This window comes from Mytilus californianus, unplaced genomic scaffold (assembly GCF_021869535.1).
Source record: "Mytilus californianus isolate M0D057914Y unplaced genomic scaffold, xbMytCali1.0.p SCAF_7, whole genome shotgun sequence".
Classification (NCBI taxonomy): domain Eukaryota; kingdom Metazoa; phylum Mollusca; class Bivalvia; order Mytilida; family Mytilidae; genus Mytilus; species Mytilus californianus.
In genome coordinates this window covers 70662587-70681693 of record NW_026262723.1, presented here as the reverse complement: position 1 = coordinate 70681693, position 19107 = coordinate 70662587, and the positions used below count along the sequence as shown (strand labels likewise).

Genomic DNA, 19107 nt, shown 5'->3' with positions numbered 1-19107 from the left:
TCTGATTGGGATCCCGCTCTTTTAGCGGGAATCCCGTACATCGGGAATCCCGGACTTTTGGCGGGATTCCCGAAATTTTATCCCAGTGGAAATATACTGGGATCCCAGTATATTTCCACTGGGATTTACATCGGGAATCCCGGACTTTTGGCGGGATTCCCGAAATGCTACGATTTTGCATTTTCTGAGGGAATATACACATTTATTACTCATTATAAGGTAGATGAATATTGCCCTTGTATCAAATCTGTCACGTATATATAAACATTGCGGCATGAATTACATTGTATTGGCCATGTTTAATATCTTATTTCAATGGCTGTCAAGTTCCCATTCAAAAAAAATGTACTTGTATTTAATGTCCTGAGATCCTTAAACTTCCATCAAAATTATAGATACTAGTACTACTAGCAAACTTGTTTGCCATTTTTAATGGCTGCTTATATTGTTAAATTACCCATTAATTAAATATGGTACTCACCCCACCCCTCCTCCCCATGTTCACTAACACCTTCAAGCATTTCATTGTCTTAATTGTATTTAGATACGCAGTTTTCACCATGGCTTAATGATGCTCGCTGTTCAGTTTCAAATATTATAATATTAAAAATGTGTGTCAGATATAAAGGATACATGTGAAGTTCTCCTCTCCTCCTTTCTGTAATTAAATTTGCTGTCTCTGTACTTCCAACTAGTATTGCTGAGTAAAGGTAACTGGAATCTGCATGCAATCCGTTTACTTTCAAAATTGGCAGCTCCATTTAATCATTTAATCCCCTAAAAGTATCAAAAAAATCCACAAAGAATCAATTGTTCTAGACATTTTGAAGCAATAAATTCAATAGAAATATTATTGCATGTTTATACAGTATACATTGGAAGCCAGTTGGAATCAAATTAATTACCCTCCCTCTTTTTTTATCCCCTGAAGATAAAAAACTAGCGACTTATTATTTTCACCAAATAACCATTCACACAATTCAATTAAATTTTTACATATCTACCAGTTATGCCTGTTATGTGACAACAAGATTATTCAATGTTGTTAAAAATAAATATATTTTTCAGTTTATGCAGGAACATATATATATTAGATATATCTGCATGTTCCCAGGTTTATGCTTTCAGATTTTCTGATGTTGATTTGCTAAAAAAAAAACCATAAAAAAATCATAGTTCCTCAATAAATTATATTTTATAATCTCATTATATACACATGTTAAATTAAATTTTTAATGCACTTATCTGAAAACATCTTCACCATCACATGGAATCTTCTATTTTGCTACAGCGTAATCACATTTTGATGACGTTTTTATTGAGTACTCTAACGTCGAGGTGACAATCTCGCCCCATATTATATCGGCCAGAAGTTGATCCGTCCCCGTAACGGTATTATAAAAATAAATCAAGGGTGTCGTATAAAAGTATTTATTACTGGCCAGTTTTTAAAAATAGGAAAAAAAAACCTTTAATTTAATCGGCACAGGGTGCATGCGGATGAACTAGTGGCCGCATTATCTAGGACGGTATTTTCTAGGGTCGGACTGTTCAGTACAATTACTAAAAACCACGTGGTCATGACTTGTTTACATAAGTTGAGAACCAAGGTTTTACGATGTCGATCGTTGGCCTATCGTTGATCTGATAATTTTTCTATGTTATTTAAATGCCGGACAACAGGTAGAAAATCAGAAACGATCCAGCTTGTCTGGCAAAACAGCCGTTGGCGTTTCTCGGGCGCCCTTTCGTTTTTATCGCGAAAATCTCGGCATTTTTCTGACTTTGAAATACTGTCAAACTAAAATTTGTAATTCTTCCATCAACAGAAGTTCAGCTAGCTGTGTAAACTGTCAAATTAAGTGACCCATTAAGTGCAGGGCTTCACCTGACAGCTTTGGTGTCAAACACATTGTTAATTAACACAAATAACCTTTGCTTTATGTCATAAATAATTTGTGTATTTCAAAAATGTTTCAGTTACTTCCCCTTTTTTATCACCTTTTCACAATATATTCCTTAAATTTATTGGTTTTTTTTCTAAAAAAAAAAAAATAAAACAAATTGAATGCAAATGCATATCAGAATATTACTTTTAATTATTTTTAACCTGAAAACACTTCAAATATAAATATTTTGAAAATTATTTTTTTCATCTTTACTTCCATTAATTGATCTATCAAGTGCATTCAAATAATAATTCAAATTTTCATTGAAAGAGGACAACTTTTATTTTTAGAAGCAATTAGTGGGGGAGAGGCATTTAAAAAAGGGCATCCAAATTTTCAAAGCACCAGTTTTAAGTGGGGTCATTCAAAATATATTGATTTAAAAAGGAAAATTTACAAAATTTAGGTTTTTCACAGAAATCTATAACCAGGATATATTTTACATTTCCAGGATAATTTTTTTTAAATTCCACACAAAATTCTGGTTTATGTTTCCCTGTTTAAAGTAAGATGGGATCCCGGTTTCAGACAGTTATCCCAATGGGATCCCAGTTTCGTATATTTATCTTGCTTCAACTGGGATTGGATCCCAGCTTGAGACAGATATCCCAATGGGATCCCAGTTTCAGACATATATCCCGAATGGGATCCCAGTTTCAGATATTTATCCCGAATGGAATCCCGACTTCTGAGGCCCATCCCGGCTTATCCCGCTAATTTTACCGGGATTTGACTGGGATCCCGATAGATCCCGTTTTCATTTTCTCTTGGGAATTCAGAGAGAAAAGAAACATTAACACTACTTTGGAATGATAATTATCAGACATGTAAATTTAATGTATGATATTTTAGAAAGGATCAAATAGTTTTCTGATTTTTTTTTATAAAAATTATTTGCTCATCATTGAGTATGGTAATTATGCTTTAATTTCTAGATGATACTTGCCATGGGTAATTATATGAACAAAGGAAATCAACGAGTTGGTGAAGCTGCAGGATTCAAGATCTCATTTATATCTCAGGTTAGTCAAAAATATTATTTCAGGTAAATAGACACTGGTAAACTGAGTATTGTTGGAAATATGGCCATCTTGGATATTTTACTTACTTTATTTGTGTTTATCAAATGTTGTTTTGTCAAACAAAGAATTCATGAATATTATCCGAGTTTGCAATTTCTAAAAAGGTATTTTAAGAAATACATCAGATTTGCAGATTTATATCAACAAAAAAATCCATGATTTTGCAAGGGGAGATAATTTAGACAAATGTTTGGTATTCAGGGGGAGATAAGTATATTACTGCAATCACTTGTTTGTAGGAATATATGATATCCATGCTTTTTAGCTCTCCTGGCCCAAAAGGGCCAAGTGAGCTTTTCTCATTACTTGGCATCCATCGTCTGTCATCGTCGTCATCCGTTAACTTTTTCAAAAATCTTCTCCTCTGAAACTACTGGGCCAAATAAAACCAAACTTGGCCTAAATCATCCTTAATGTATCTGATGACCCTGCCCATCAACAAAGATGGCTGCCATGACTAAAAATAGAACATGGGGGTAAAAAGCACTTTTTGGCTTATATCTCTAAAACTAAAGCATTAAGAGCAAATCTGACATTGGGGTAAAATGTTCATTAGGTCAAGATCTATCTGCCCTCAAATTTTCAGACGCATCAGACAACCTGTTGTTGGGTTGCTGCCCCTGAATTGGTAATTTAAAGGAAATTTTGCAGTTTTTGGTTATTATCTTGAATATTATAATAGATAGAGATAAACTGTAAACAACAAAATTGTTCAGCAAAGTAAGACCTACAAATAAGTCAACATGACCAAAATTGTCAATTGACCCCATAAGGAGTTATTGCCCTTTAAAGTCAATTTTTCACAATTTTTTCGTAAATTTTTGTAATTTTTTACAAAAATCTTCTCCTCTGAAACTACTTGGCCAAATTAAACCAAACTTAGCCTAAATCATCCTTATGGTATCTAGTTTTAAAAAATGTATCCGATTACCCTGTCATCCAACCAACATGGCCACCATGGCTAAAAATAGAACATAGGGGTTTACTATAGAAGTCTATGGGAAAATTGTTAAAAAAACAATTTCATTTTCAAATGGTCACAACTTGAAAGCTAATTAACTATTGTAAGATAACAATGGGATGACCTGCTTTAAATTTAACTACTGGGCCAAATTAAACCATACTTGGTCTCAATCATTATTAGGGTATCTAATACTATTTATTATGATTTTAACCTTATTTTACATGATTTCCAAAACCACAGTAGATACAGGTGAGCGACACATGCTCTTGAGAGCCTCTAGTTCATACTGACTATATTTCAGTTTTCAGGTTATGGATTCGATGAATAATTGTTACTCATCAGAGTTATTGAAAAGTTTTATTTATATCCATGTATATTCCATTTTTGAAATATATAGATGTGGTAAATAAAAACTCCCTAAACTTTGATGATGATTCCTAAAGTTAAATAAACTAATTATGCTTTCAGTAAATGTCTTTTGTCTTAATACATTAATGCTTTATGAATCTACTGATATCTTTGATTCTGTTATTTACCTCACATGAATCTGTTGTTTTAAAAGAAGAATCGTTTGCAACAGGATATTAACATTATACTGAGTGAACTGTTGAAATAATTTTTTTTGTTTATCCTTCTTTTCATGGTCTCAGAAAAATGCTCTACTTTCATGATAAGTCTGTATATCTGATATTAAAAGCCTTTGATAATTTCTATATACTGTAAATTCAGTCATTATTGCGTCCATTTATTATCGAGATGTTTGAAGAATGGACTAAATTGTGAGATTAATTATTGCAATTCCAGGAAAATCTGGATACAGATATATGTATCAGATATAAAAATGTGAGTTCTTAGTATTCCGATACTCACTCAGCCGCATTATTTGCATTAATAAAAACCTTGCAAAACTTTCTGAATTTACAGTACATGTTAATAAGTTCCTTTAGAAAAGTTGACTTATAAAAGCACAATGAACTGTTATGTATATAGACACTTTATATTTTACAGTTAGAAGTAACCAAGACAAGTGATAATAAGACAACATTTTTACATGTCCTTGCTAATGCTGTGTATGTAAAGTTTCCTGAAGTTTTAGCTGTTGGAGAAGAACTGAGTAGTATACCTGAAGCTGCTAAAGGTAAGGTTTTAAATGGTTTTTATACGCCCGTCAAATTTTTTATGTCCGTCCGTCTGTCTGTCCCTCTGTCTGTCTGTCTGTCTGTCTGTCTGTCCGGCGTAAACATGTCGCACCGTAACTTGAGAATGACTTATCCAAATTTCATGAAACTTAAGATAGTTGTTTCTTATGATGGTCGAACGATCTGTATACTTTTTGGTGAAAATAAGATTAAAACTTTTTGAGTTACGGGACTTAGTAACTAAAACAGGTGTGTGTTTTTTTTCACATGTCGCGCCGTATCTCTATTTATGATTATTGCTTAAAACTTTACACACTTCTTAGTTATATTAATCTTAAGATCTGTATACTTTTTGGTGATGATTCAAAATTTTATTTTAGAGATATTGAGTATTTTGTTAAAAAAGGGGGAGGGGTTTTTCACATGTCGCGCCGTATCTCAAAAACTATTTATGATTATTGCTTAAAACTTGACACACTTCTTAGTTATATTAACTTTAAGATCTGTATACTTTTTGGTGATGATTCAAAATTTTATTTTTGAGTTATTGAGTATTTTGTAAAAAAAGGGGGAGGGATTTTTCACATGTCGCGCCGTATCTCAAAAACGATTTATGATTATTGCTTAAAATTTTACACACTTCTTAGTTATTTTAATCTAAAGATCTGTATACTTTTTGGTTTTGATTCAAAATTTTATTTTTGAGATATTGATTTTTTTTTTTTAAAAGGGGGTTTTCACATGTCGCGCCGTATCTCAAAAACGATTTATGATTATTGCTTAAAATTTTACACACTTCTTAGTTATATTAATCTAAAGATCTGTATACTTTTTGGTTTTGATTCAAAATTTTATTTTACAGATATTGAGTTTTTTGTAAAAAAAAAGGAGGGGTTTTCGCATGTCACGCGGTATGTCAGAAACTATTTATGCTTATTGCATAAAAATTCACACAAGACGACGGGCGTATCATGCGCTCATGGCGCAGCTGATTATTATTTTTGGCTATCACCTTTTTCATAGAGATTCTGTCAAAACTGGCATTTTTTTAAAAGATATTCAATATTACAAGATGAAATTTATATGGATAATAAGGTTTTCTTACCAAATATCTGATTTCTACTTATTGAATATCAAACGATTATTGGTAAAATTATTAGGTAATGATACTTATGAAAATAAGGAGATGTGGTATGTTTGCCAATGAGACAACTACTAATTTGTATGCTTCAGGTAAGAAAAAAATCTATTTTTATTAAAATATTTCAAAAGCAGGAAATACGAAAGTTAGATGAGTGATTAGTTGGTATTGGTATATATGTTTACTATCCCCCCTCCTACTAAAAAAAAATCCACAAACATACAAATTCTAAAAAACTTCATTTATGAAGCAATCTAGTTATAAAAAAAACCAAATTAGTAAGATGAAAAAAGGAAGAAAAATTACGAAAGTTATGTAAAAAGTGCTGTGCCTCTGTCTTTCAGAAAATGTGACAATATGCAAATTTGTATAATAATAGCTTTCAAATAAAAATTCCCTGTTTTTGTTATGTTCATTGTAGTATCTGATATAATGGTAAATCAGGAAATCCAAGAACTAAGAAAAGTGTTACAGGTTAGTAAAACAGTTTTGTAGATCAGACGAATGTATGCCATAAAATATAGGTGCACAATTTGTTTTTTAGGGGGGAGGGAATATGCAACATGTATTGATGTTGACTTTGCACTGAGAAATTTTCATGCTATATCTTTTTTCATCAAGTTGAAAATTAATCTCTTATCACACAGTTGCTTTAACACACATTTTCTGATTTATGTTGCATACATTTTTTTTGTGGATAATTCAAGTTTTCATAAATAATTAGTCGCTCCATAAAAAAGCTTTAGTGGTATAGATATGTCTTCCATTGTGGTTTTAGTTTATAATGAAGTAATGATTTGCATCAGCGACAATGGTAGCATTTTTGGGTTCTGGGTTTTCATTATAAACATTCCATTGGGACAATATGTCAAAATCTGAATTTTCAACACCTTTGGGTGTGAAGAAATCAGCAAAATATATATGGTGTTATAACTTTTTTATAGAAAAATGGCATTTTTTAAGGGTACTCTATGGTTCCAGAATTTTTGAAGTAGAATGAATGAAGAACACTCCTTGCTTAGTTTTGCACATAAAATTTTGCTCATCACAAACCGTTTCCTCGCTAATTTCTCGCTATTTCTACAGCAATAGCCAACATTCATTTCTCACTATTTTAATTTTCTTTTCCAATTAACAGGGCAGCAAAAAATTAAGGGCATACGATACAGTTACAGGGGAGGTAATGACGTTGCTAACGTAAAATGTTATTTTGGCGACGTCAAACTGTGACATATCGGGAAAAGATGTATTTTTCGACTGATTTTTATCATTCAAACTGATTTAACTTGAAAACGAGTTCATGGACCCCTCTTTTTTAAAATGACATTCGGTTTGATTACGTATGAAGATTTTTTGTACCAATTTTCATGAAAAAGTCAATAATGCAATTTTTTAAAATTTGATAAATATACAGCAAAAACTGACGCTTTTTTTCTACATTCATGAACATTTGATGAATTTGAGTTATTTCTAAACAAAAGATTTCTTAACTTTATAGGATACTTATATAAAACAGAAATTACAAATAATTTAACAAAAAACAGCTTGTGTTTATCTTTAAAAACAAAAAAGTTATGCATTTCTGTCGGAAGGAAAAATACGTCCACAAATCCGAATTTTGAGCAAATATCAGAAATTTCGAACTCATTTTACTCAAAAAGTAGCACATGAAGGTACATTTTTTATTACATATTTGATTTAATCAGGTAAAAAATAGCCTATTTGCAAATTTTCATCAAATTTTCATTATGGGATCAAAACTGTATCGTATGCCCTTAACTTACTTCTAGCTATCATCGGGTGTAAAAACTAGCTTTATTTACTTCAATTTGACCTATAAGAGATAAATTAGTTAGTATTTTTCTTTTTTACTCAATACCTTTATCTACAGGAAATATCCAATACATTGGAGAAGTATGGTTCTCAAAAGACAAGAATTGGTGTAAATGACAGATTCCAGGATGTAATGGGTGTATCCTTTATTATAGTATTGTTATTGAGCTTGGATTTATATTGTCCTGTATTGTGACTTAGATCACATCTATATAAAAGAGAAATTCTGAAAAGATTTGTATGAGATAATCATCACAGAAAATAATGCAAAAAGGGCTAAATCCCTCAACATTTTTTTTTTTATAGCATCATTTGGTCTCTGGTGGAGAGTTGTCTCATTGGCAATCATGCCACATCTTCTTATATTTTTATTTACTTATTTGATTTACATATTGTTGTTCTACTGCTAATAGATATGAGTAAAAACCTCATGTTTAACTTCAGGTTCAGGATGAACCATGTAAGATTGGTTTTGATTGGGGTTTTATTGCTATAAATTTATAAACAAGAGAATAATGACCCCAAATAATTACTTAAAGGTAATAATAAAACCCAAAATTTAAGAATTAAGAAAAATGCAATGAACAAATTATGAGTACAGAAAAATAGGGCAAAATGATTCATCACAGATTAGATAGACTCTCACGTTTTATATAAAATTTATGTATTATTGTTAAAAATATAATTTTCTTCAAAAAAATTCTTCACATTATACAGAAATTATTAGACCCAGTTTAAGACATTTCTTGATTCACATGGCTTAGCAATTCAAACAAGGTAAAATGATGAACATTTTCCATTTAGAGGCCCAACCTGGTAAAATATGAAAGATTAGAATAAGCGCTATGAACATTTTCAGTTCAAATGTAGGGCTTAGCCTAAAATAAGTAACCTGGGCCCCCCTTGTTTATCTTTTTACCATAAAACATATAATAATTTCCTTGACTCAGGTTCCAGCATTTTATATCAGAAGCATCAGATGAGGTCCAAGCTCTGTTCAGACTTCAGGCTAATGCAATGGAAGATTTCCACCATGTTGTTCAATACTTTGGGGAAGATCCCAAGAATATTACTACAACAGAATTCTTTGGTATTTTTGCAGATTTTATAATAAAATTTGAGGTAAGTTTTTTATAGTTTATATAAAAAGAGAATGCTGAATTATTTAGATTCAATAGACTTTTGATGTAATATCATAATCACATTTCAACATTTCATTCAAAAAGTTTGTTAATGCTCTTATTCAAATAAAGATTCAATATCTTTTATAATAAATATAGGGCATTCAACTATATACTTTTTTTAAATTTAGCCCAACAATATTGGAACTGCAATCTAGCAAATTTATATCATTCTCTCAGTGTCATTCAAACTTATTATACCCCACGCAAAGAGTTGCAGAGGTTATAATGTTTTTGACCCGTCCATCCGTCTGTCCGTCCGTCAGTCCATTAGTCCGTCAGTCCGTCAGTCCTGTGTCTTGTCATCACAACTCCTCTCAAACCACACAACAGAATTTCACGAAACCTTTTTAGATAATAAGGACTTACTATGTAGTTGTGCATATTGACAGGAAATTACGATTCAATTTTTTTTCTAGGAGATACGCCCCTTTGAACTTATTTACTTTAATGTACTACTGCAACAGTTTGTCATCTCAACTCCTCTGAAACCACACAACAAAATTTCATGAAACTTTGTAGATAATTAGGACATACTACGTAGATGTGCATATCGACAGAAAATTACGATTCAATTTTTTTTCCAGGAGTTACGCCCCTTTGAACTTATTTGCCTAATATACTACTGCAACCTTTTGTCATCACAACTCCTCTCAAACCACACAACAGAATTTCATGAAACCTTTTCAGATAATAAGGACATACTACATAGATGTGCATATCGACAGGAAATTACGATTCAATTTTTTTTCTAGGAGTTACGCCCCTTTGAACTTATTTGCTTCAATATACCTCTGCAACAGTTTGTCATCGCAACTCCTCTGAAACCACACAACAGAAATTCATGAAACTTTGTAGATAATAAGGACATACTAGGTAGATGTGCATATCGACAGGAAATTATGATTCAATTTTTTTTCTAGGAGTTACGCCCCTTTGAACTTATTTGCTTCAATATACCTTTGCAACAGTTTGTCATCGCAACTCCCCTGAAACCACACAACAGAATTTCATGAAACTTTGTAGATAATAAGGACATACTATGTAGATGTGCATATCGACAGGAAATTATGATTCAATTTTTTTTCTTACAGTTATTTTATTTCTCCAGTGACAATGTGGGGACGTGGGGTATGTGAGCGCGCTCACTAAGGTTCTTTAAATAATTGTAAAAAAAAATCCCCCTTCCCAAATGTAGAAATAAATAATGGCGTAATATTTATTTTCTTCCAGAAAGCACATAGATATAATTTGATGTACAAAAGACATTGACAGAAAATACTTGGGTATTTAAAGGCAGCATCTCCAATAAATGATGGAAGCAGAAGAAAACAATTTAAAATGAACTACCAAATTTTTTACTATGGTTTAATAAGATAACAAAAAATCTTAGAAACAAGAATTTGACTTCTGTATGATTATCCACAGTTACTTGCTCTTTGGTGATAATGATTTGATTTTTACTTGATTTAGTTAATAAAGATCATAAAAAATTGTATTTGATATATTGTACATAAGATATTTAACAGTTAAAATGTACCTTTATTTCATTAAGAGTACACTACATGAAAATCACATTCATTCCTCACATGTATTTGTGTATAGAATGTAGGCACATCAACTAAATATTCAAATTTTCTAATAATTGCTAGTTTTGGTATATTTCAATAGCTTTCTTCATCAATAAAGTTATGTTAAACTTTCAGTTTTTTGGTACACAAGAAAATGTCAAATTATTCAAGCCTAAATTTTGTATTACAATCCAAATTTGTTACCAAAGGGAGATAATTCACAATTTAAAACTGATTATACTTTTCACTATTTTTGTTTTAATAATGAATACAGGTCTAGTTAACATTTTACCTTACCTTATCATTGCACATAACATTCTTTTCAATATCACCTCATACTGAAGAAACAATTTTCATAAAACTTACACCATTATCTTTTTACCAAGAATTTTTGAGTTATTTCCCTTAGTTGATATGCCTATATTATTGTTATTATTGATGATATTTTTTTGTCCATTTGAGAATGAGACAGCAATGATCTCTTTTTGATTAAATTAGATATACTTTTGTTTATTTGTTTGGTAACTTACTAACTATGTAATTTTACATCAGGAAATTACAATTCATTTACTGTGTTTTTTACTTATTTTTTAATCTACAAACTACATAAATTTAACTACATCCATTTGTAATGATCAATTAGTCCATAAACCTTTGGTAGTTTAGGCCATGCTTAATAGACATTTAGCTTTAGGCCATTTTATTAGGGTGCTCTATAGTAATCACTCTGTCTGTTTGTCTGTCCAACATCACTTCTATATTGTACCATAAGTTAAGATTGCATAACCAATTTCCATAATTGTTATGCATAGTGTTTATACCTATACAAGGAAGATCTCTATTGTTTTTGTTTATTTTTTAATTTTGACCAGGAAAAAACTCAAGTTTTATGAGACATCTTTTTGTGCTAGGATTTCAATAAAAATTGCTATATGTTTATAATATGCTGTTCCAATTTGGGGTAAAAACTAAGTTATTGCTGAAAATCGTAAATATTTCAAAACACGTTTGGTGCAAGGAATTCAACTTTCTGCTGGATAGTTGTCTCATTGGCAATCATACCACACCTTCTTATTTTTATATACAGTTGTAAAATTGTTAAAAAAAGTAATATGTTAGATTTTTATTTGAATGCAATTCAAAATGCTTAAAATTTAGAAATATTATCAAATGCAAAATGCTAACAACAGTGAAGTATTTCATTGAGATAACACCCTTACTTATCATAACTCTGAAATTTAATGTTATAAATGGACTTTGATCTCACTTTTTTGTTCCTTTTCATAGATTTTTGTCATTACTTGTGATCCTTAAATTCTGCATTCCTGTAGTTAGATTTATATAAAACATTGCTGTAAAAACATATTTCTTAATTTAATGTATAAAGTATGATAGTAAAAGGTATTTGCATAATTTTGATAAATTCATTGTTATGTTTTATATATTAAGTACCAAAAAAAAGGTTGTAATACATTTGTACATCAAAATATATATGAAGTTACATTTTAAAAATTTCCCTTGCCTTATTTTCCCCCATTTCTTTCTCTTATTTCTTAATGTAGCTACTGGTGCGTTACAACCTCTTAGTTATAAATGATCAAGGACTGTTGGTATTTGTAATGCATCTGACCTCTGCTGATATTTTGACTCCCTGTTTTAATATTCAGAGCTCAGTCCAAGTTTCTAAATTTTCTGCCACCACCTCAAGCAACAGTCAAATCCACAGCATTTTATTCTTATATATGAAAATACACTAATGAATGCATTATACATTGCTTATGTAATTGGTCTAATGATTGGGATTTATTTAATCTAGACTTGTAACTTCAAATACGAAAAAAATTGAACATTATTTGCATTTTGTTCGTTTTTTTGAAAGTTTTTTACATACTTATCATGCATTATTGTTGTGTTACCTGTGTTATAATTAAATTGAATATGTACAAATACTTTAATAAAATCTTGATCACTATTCAAAAATATGTATATCCCCTAATGTCCATAAATGTAATTTTCCCTTGATTTCATTACTAAATAGTGTTTAAATAGCTATATTTTAAGCTCATTTGTGTTGATTAATTCCAAGAAAATTAACATCTGTGAAAGTTTTGATGGGGTGAAAGATGAAGAAGATACCAAAGAGGCATCAAAAATCATTAGTGAGGGGCGTCAGGATTGGGCCTTTATTTTTGCGGGAATTCCGGATCGGGCCTTTATTTCGCAGGAAGTCAGGATTTACACCTGTAGGGACTTTGGAAATAATGATTAATTTTATAGGATCTAGGAAAGAATACTTTATTTTTTTCGGGAATTCAGGATGACACCCCCTCCTACCGCCCCTCATTAGTCCAATATAAACAGACAACAATCATGGTTAAACAGAAAATCAATGAAAACGCAGACAACAATAATAAAACACTACACAGAAAACTGAAGGCCTAGCAACACGATCACAAACAAAAACCAGGGGTTAAATCAGGTGCCATAGAAGGGTAAGCAGGTCATGCTGCACTAGTGCCACCTAGTTTTTTAGGCTATGTTGCGTTTTTATTAGAGAATTTGTAAAAAGGTTTTAGTGTATTAAAAATGTGTTATTGAAATACAGTTGTTATAAAAAAAAACAGTTGTTATAGAATTACAGTTATTATAATGATTCTACTCAACATTGTTTCAATTTCTAGTCATTTAAAAGTGCAATAACATAAGCTATCATATGTGATAAATGTAGTAATATAGTATTTTGTACAAATCGCTATATTTACAATCATGTTTGTTTTAATGTCTCTATATTTACCACCATGTTTGATTTTTGTGTTTTGTTATAGTTATAAATGTGATAAAAATAAATATGTCAAGTCATTCTTTATTTGATTTAAATTGTATTACTGTTTTCCCTTGTGTGCACACTATTTTTAGAAAAAAAAATGATTATTAAGGTTAGATTGCTTAAGATTTGGTTGTTCATAGCTATCTATAGAAATAAGTTTGTCCAACTTGGTATTTCAGTCTTATTTGAATGGAAAGGAACTATTGCAATAATTCGATGCATAGTTATTCTATTTTGTTTCCTTATTCTTTGTATCTATCCATATGACATTCCCTTATGGTTGTGGCCTGTTATCTATAATTTCCTACTTAAAGTGATGTTTCTGGTAACACACTATATGAAGTGTGATATAAATAAGTGATACAAAAAATGATTAAATTGGTTGGCCTATCCTGCAAGTGGTATGAAATTGAGACATTTCCATTGTCTACTCAGAAGGGCAATGATGACTTTCAAGAACACAATGGACAACCTTTCCCCCTTGGCAACAGAGATTTGTGATTTCTTCAATAATATACAAAAAACTTGCATGTTACACCTGAAAAAATTCCTAATGTCAAGTTTGATTTTATTTTGAACAAAAAACTGGAAAACATGTGATGTTAATGTTTGACAACGGGAGCGGACTCATGATGTCACACAGTTTACATGTGAACACAGTTACAATGTTTCGCAGAGATTGTTTTTGACAAAAAAAGAATAGGTTTAACAACTTCAATCCTTAGGAAAAAAAAACATATTACATTTCACATATGAATAAAGTTATGAAAGGATTACTCCAACCAGACATAATACATACTAAGGTCAATATCAAGTTTTTAACAAGAGACTAGAGTAAATACATTATGTAAAGCCCTTAATGAGTCTGGGTCTACAAAATTAGGGTCTAATTAAACAGAGACTATCAAAGAACTGTCATCAACAAACTTTTCCAAATTACAATGTATCATTTTGGTTTGAAACAGATGACACCTATGTGGTTCGGTTGTTGTCTAATTGATGTACATTGTATATCCCAAATCTCCCAATTATTCACACCGAGGAGGTTCCTGACTTCGAACATGCACAAGAAAAAATGTAAGAGTGTCAAAAAGTTAATTATCTGGGATGCTAATTGGGAAGCAGTTACTTTGTAAACTATTTGTATAACTCTCATAATTTAGTAGGTAGAAGACCTAGATACTTCACATCTTTTATAAAGTTTATGTTCTGAAAATTTCCATCTGGCATATATCTGTGGTCCTTGACCTCGTTTTCAATGTTCAGCAGCTGGTTAAAAGGATTACGATAGTCTTGTTATTTTTATTATATGATCTCACTTTTTATGAAAAATAGAACTACTTTATTTAGTAGATAGAATCATTGCAAGGTATACATGTCTATCAGGCAGTTGATGGTTTACTTGACCTTGGCATTTTTTCATGGATCTGTTATCAATTTAATGTTAACTTGGTTGAATTGGGTCCTTTTATAAGACATGTTCACCTTATAATCATTCCATACATTGAATATTTTAACCTATTGCTTATATATAAATATGGTATCTGTGAAACACATATAACTACGAAAACTAAGCGTTGACCAATTAACAATAAAAATGAGGCCAAGGTCAAATGAACCCTGCCAGGTGAAAATGCATCATACAATCATTCCATGCATCGAATATAGTTGACCTTTCTTTATATAACTTATTTATCTAAGAAACTGACATAACCACACAACTCAACAATGAACCATGAAAATGAGGTCAAGGTCAGATGAACACTACAAGACAAAATGGGAAATCGAAACCTTGATTGATCTTAAGTTTGCAATTGGGCAGCAATTACCACACCTTGGTAACACCAAGACTTACATACAGATACCAAGTCAGCATCAAGAAAACCCATGTGTACTGCTTGAAACCAGACAGTAGATCCAACCAACAGATACCACTGCTATTGGGAACAAACACATTTTCCACCATTATAGAAACACTAAAGAATTGTATTGGATGTAGATTTCTACAGGAATGCAGCTTGACCACTCCATGGTACCTAGTACTCAGATATATTATACTCAGAGAAAACAGCAACCGTCTAGAAGTAATTCGAAGTGGAGAGATCAAGTCAATTACTGTACCGCCAAACTCATATGTCATAGTAACCGGGTACTTAGAAAAAGAAATACCATACAATGGTTCACTAGCTATAGTACAGTCATCACTTCTTGTAACTAAAAAATTCAGCGATTTAGATATGGAACCGACACTTATCAGCTAGAAACACAGAAACAATTGAACAGTGAATATCAGAATTTCCAACGTGAACCATAGGATACCACCAAGAGCAATTGTTTGTGAAATTCAACCAGTCACCATATAATCACCACAGCCGACAACTTCTGATGAGGAAACACAAACTGTAATGGATAAATTGGAATTCACTCAGATTGATCTTACTAATGAACAGTTTGACGACGGACGTGCACCTGTCCGTTCTTATATGGACATCTTTTCCAAGAGGGGTGAAGATACGGGTCACACTGACACAGAACAACACAGGATCGACCTTCTAGAAGAACCATATGAGATACTTCACATACCACCAACAGCATATGCTGAAAACATCGCACATTTAAGAAAACTATTAGATACAGGGATAATCTGGCTGACACAAAGTCCTTTTGCCTATAATGTGGTATAATAAGGGAGAAAACTCAAGCCAACGCCTGTGTGTGGATAACAGAAAACTTAACAAGGCAACAAAGAAGACAGCTATTCTCTTCCCCGAATAGACGAACCTTTTATTCCGTTGTAGACATGTAGCCAGATTACCATCAGATCGAGATCAACGAACCACACACAGAACAAACAGCCTTCACTGTCGGTCCGTTGGGATTCTTTGAGTACATCAAGATGCCGTTTGGTCTAACCAACAGACCAGAAATTTTTCATGAAGATTATAATTTTGCCTATTACAGAAAAGATTAAAGTAACAAATATTTATTGAAATGTTTTAGTCAGTCTTAAGAAAAATAAGACGTTACCTAGAGACCAATAACAAATAAAAAAGGAATAACAAACAACGCCATTACTAAGAGAAAAGAGACAAAAATATTTCATGGATCCCATTTACACAACAAGTGTTTATTTATGCGAATTCTTGAACGTTTTAAATCGGCACCTAACGGAATCAACCTAGAGTTTTAAGTTGAAAGAGATACGCCCTGAAATCGGTTCTAATATTGCAATGTATCAACAATCAAGAAGCGCTTAATTTTGCAAATACGTTAAAAGTAGTCTACAGGAGAACTTATATTACATGAGTGTCACCGTCGTATTTATGTGTATAATTTAATGTTGATTTGTCATTCATCAGTTCATTTATTTCATTCATTCCATTTTCTGTTTCATCATACTCATTATGACGTTTGACTGAGACTGACGACATTTCTAATACACGTCACTGCACAATTTCATATACACGTCACTACACACCTGAACGATTTAAATAGAATAAAATATAGTTGCACGCACGCGGGAAAATAAATGTACGCCTTATATATATAGATATTTAGTATTTCATTAACTGAATAACTGCCTTTCTGTGTGGATGCTTAAATGCTAAAGCAATATTTGCAGGTTAGTTAATTTTGTTATTTGAAAAGTTTTATTTACAGTTTCTCGATAGAATTTCATTCATTAAAAGTTATATGGAAATATTATGATAGTTTTATCATAAAAATCTACAATAAGATACTATACGGCTTTTCCGTACTTTTTACATAGTTTTATTGTAAGTTCAAAATTACTGAATTGCAGCTATAAATTGTCTTATTTGCAGTATTAATTCATGGCGTAATTTTGAAGTGTTTTGTTGAATTCATTTGTCCGTCAGTTCTTGTCTCTATTTAGTTTGTGGTTTTATATTTAGGTTATGAATGAATGTAATTGTTTTCCGAATTTGTTGAAAGATTTGTATAAAAATTATGTTGAAATAAATATGTATTTGCAGTTAATAAACGTGGAATCAAAGTCACTGTCTGATATTAGCCATCACGATAATTTGGTGTATGTCCGGTTCACTGTGACAAATGGAGCCTTCAGAGAGAGAGATGACCTAGTTTTGGTGCCACGGTTTTTATTAGTTTAGAGTTGTCGGAGAATCTGTCCGTACTTGAATTTATTTGGATAACAGTTCATCTAGATATCTACTCGGCGGCACGATAATCCAAAAGTATACAGCGCTGTTGAGGTATATAGTGAAAAAGTTGTAAACAATTCCCGGAGTTGGATTGAAAACATGTAAAGGCATATTGGTAATGAATGTTAAGAAAATATTCATATTTTGCGCAAACCAACGAATTGTATTAATTTGGTGAATGTTTAATTTTACACCGATAACAAAAGGAAATAGATTCATTCATTTATTTATTGTGTTGTGTCGATAACGTTCCAGTTGAGTAGCTACATAGTACATATTTTCGTTGTGTGTTTATAATCATCACAGATGTCAATTTCATTACACATTCCGCGGTGGATTCGACTGGTTTTGATATCAACGAAGTAAACAATAGTGTATTGAACTCAGACAGTATTTTATTAAATTGGAATTGATATTTAAATAGTTTAAAAATAACAATCATAATAGTTAACATTAATTACTAGAAATATTTGATTACAAGTATTATATATTCTTTATCTTGTTGAGTATTACATATATATATATTTTTAAGATGTCATAGTTTATCTTATTACTTATATTTTTCAGTTTGCATTTGTGTGTGCATTGTTGCATGAACACCTGGTCCTTGCACTATCAGATTTCACATGCACGTTAGATCATTTGACGGTAAGTTGACATTTTCATCATCATCATTTTCATTATTTGTCTTGTCTATCATATGTGTCTGTTTACGTTTTGTATTGTGTTCCGTTTTATACATTGAGTATTCTGCTTTGATTATGGCTGATGGAAACACATCTGTTACCGAACCCGAGGGTAACATTAAAGGTCATGAACCTAATATGACAGAGACTGATATTGCAAAAATGATAGCGTTTTTGTCTAAACATGGTAAATATAAAGTGCTTACTAATGAGGAGTATGACTTAATATCTTATGGTAAACCGTTGATTAAGAAAGAAGGAAGCATACCGACAGGGTATACTACTAGTACTCCGAAGCCACCTACTGATAAGCTTCCGTCAAGACCACCACCCCCTCCCCCTTTCAGAAAATACTATCACGATTTTTCAGGTCTAAATGATCAGGTGAAACCGAAAGTTAGTTTTAATTTGGGAAATCACACCCATGACGTTACTGGTAATACACCAACGTACCAAAGACCACGGTTACCGATTTTCTCTGGGGATGCAAAGAGTGAAGCTTCATTTGACGTGTGGAAATTTGAAGTTAAATGTTTGCTCCGAGAAAACT

The 19107-nt window shown here is 31.6% G+C and overlaps 1 protein-coding gene across 1 annotated transcript in view; it reads left to right on the top strand.

The window, feature by feature from the left end:
• The window catches only part of LOC127710119 (delphilin-like), a 39542-nt gene extending 25823 nt beyond the window's left edge, over window positions 1–13719 (top strand). Inside the window, exons 21-26 of the mRNA XM_052215863.1 lie at window positions 2885–2971; window positions 5004–5133; window positions 6697–6749; window positions 8167–8247; window positions 9066–9230; window positions 10523–13719. Of these exons, the coding sequence (XP_052071823.1) occupies window positions 2885–2971; window positions 5004–5133; window positions 6697–6749; window positions 8167–8247; window positions 9066–9230; window positions 10523–10561 (555 nt within the window). The 3' untranslated portion in view covers window positions 10562–13719. The remainder of the gene's footprint in view (window positions 1–2884; window positions 2972–5003; window positions 5134–6696; window positions 6750–8166; window positions 8248–9065; window positions 9231–10522) is intronic.
• Window positions 13720–19107: the final 5388 nt, after the last annotated feature.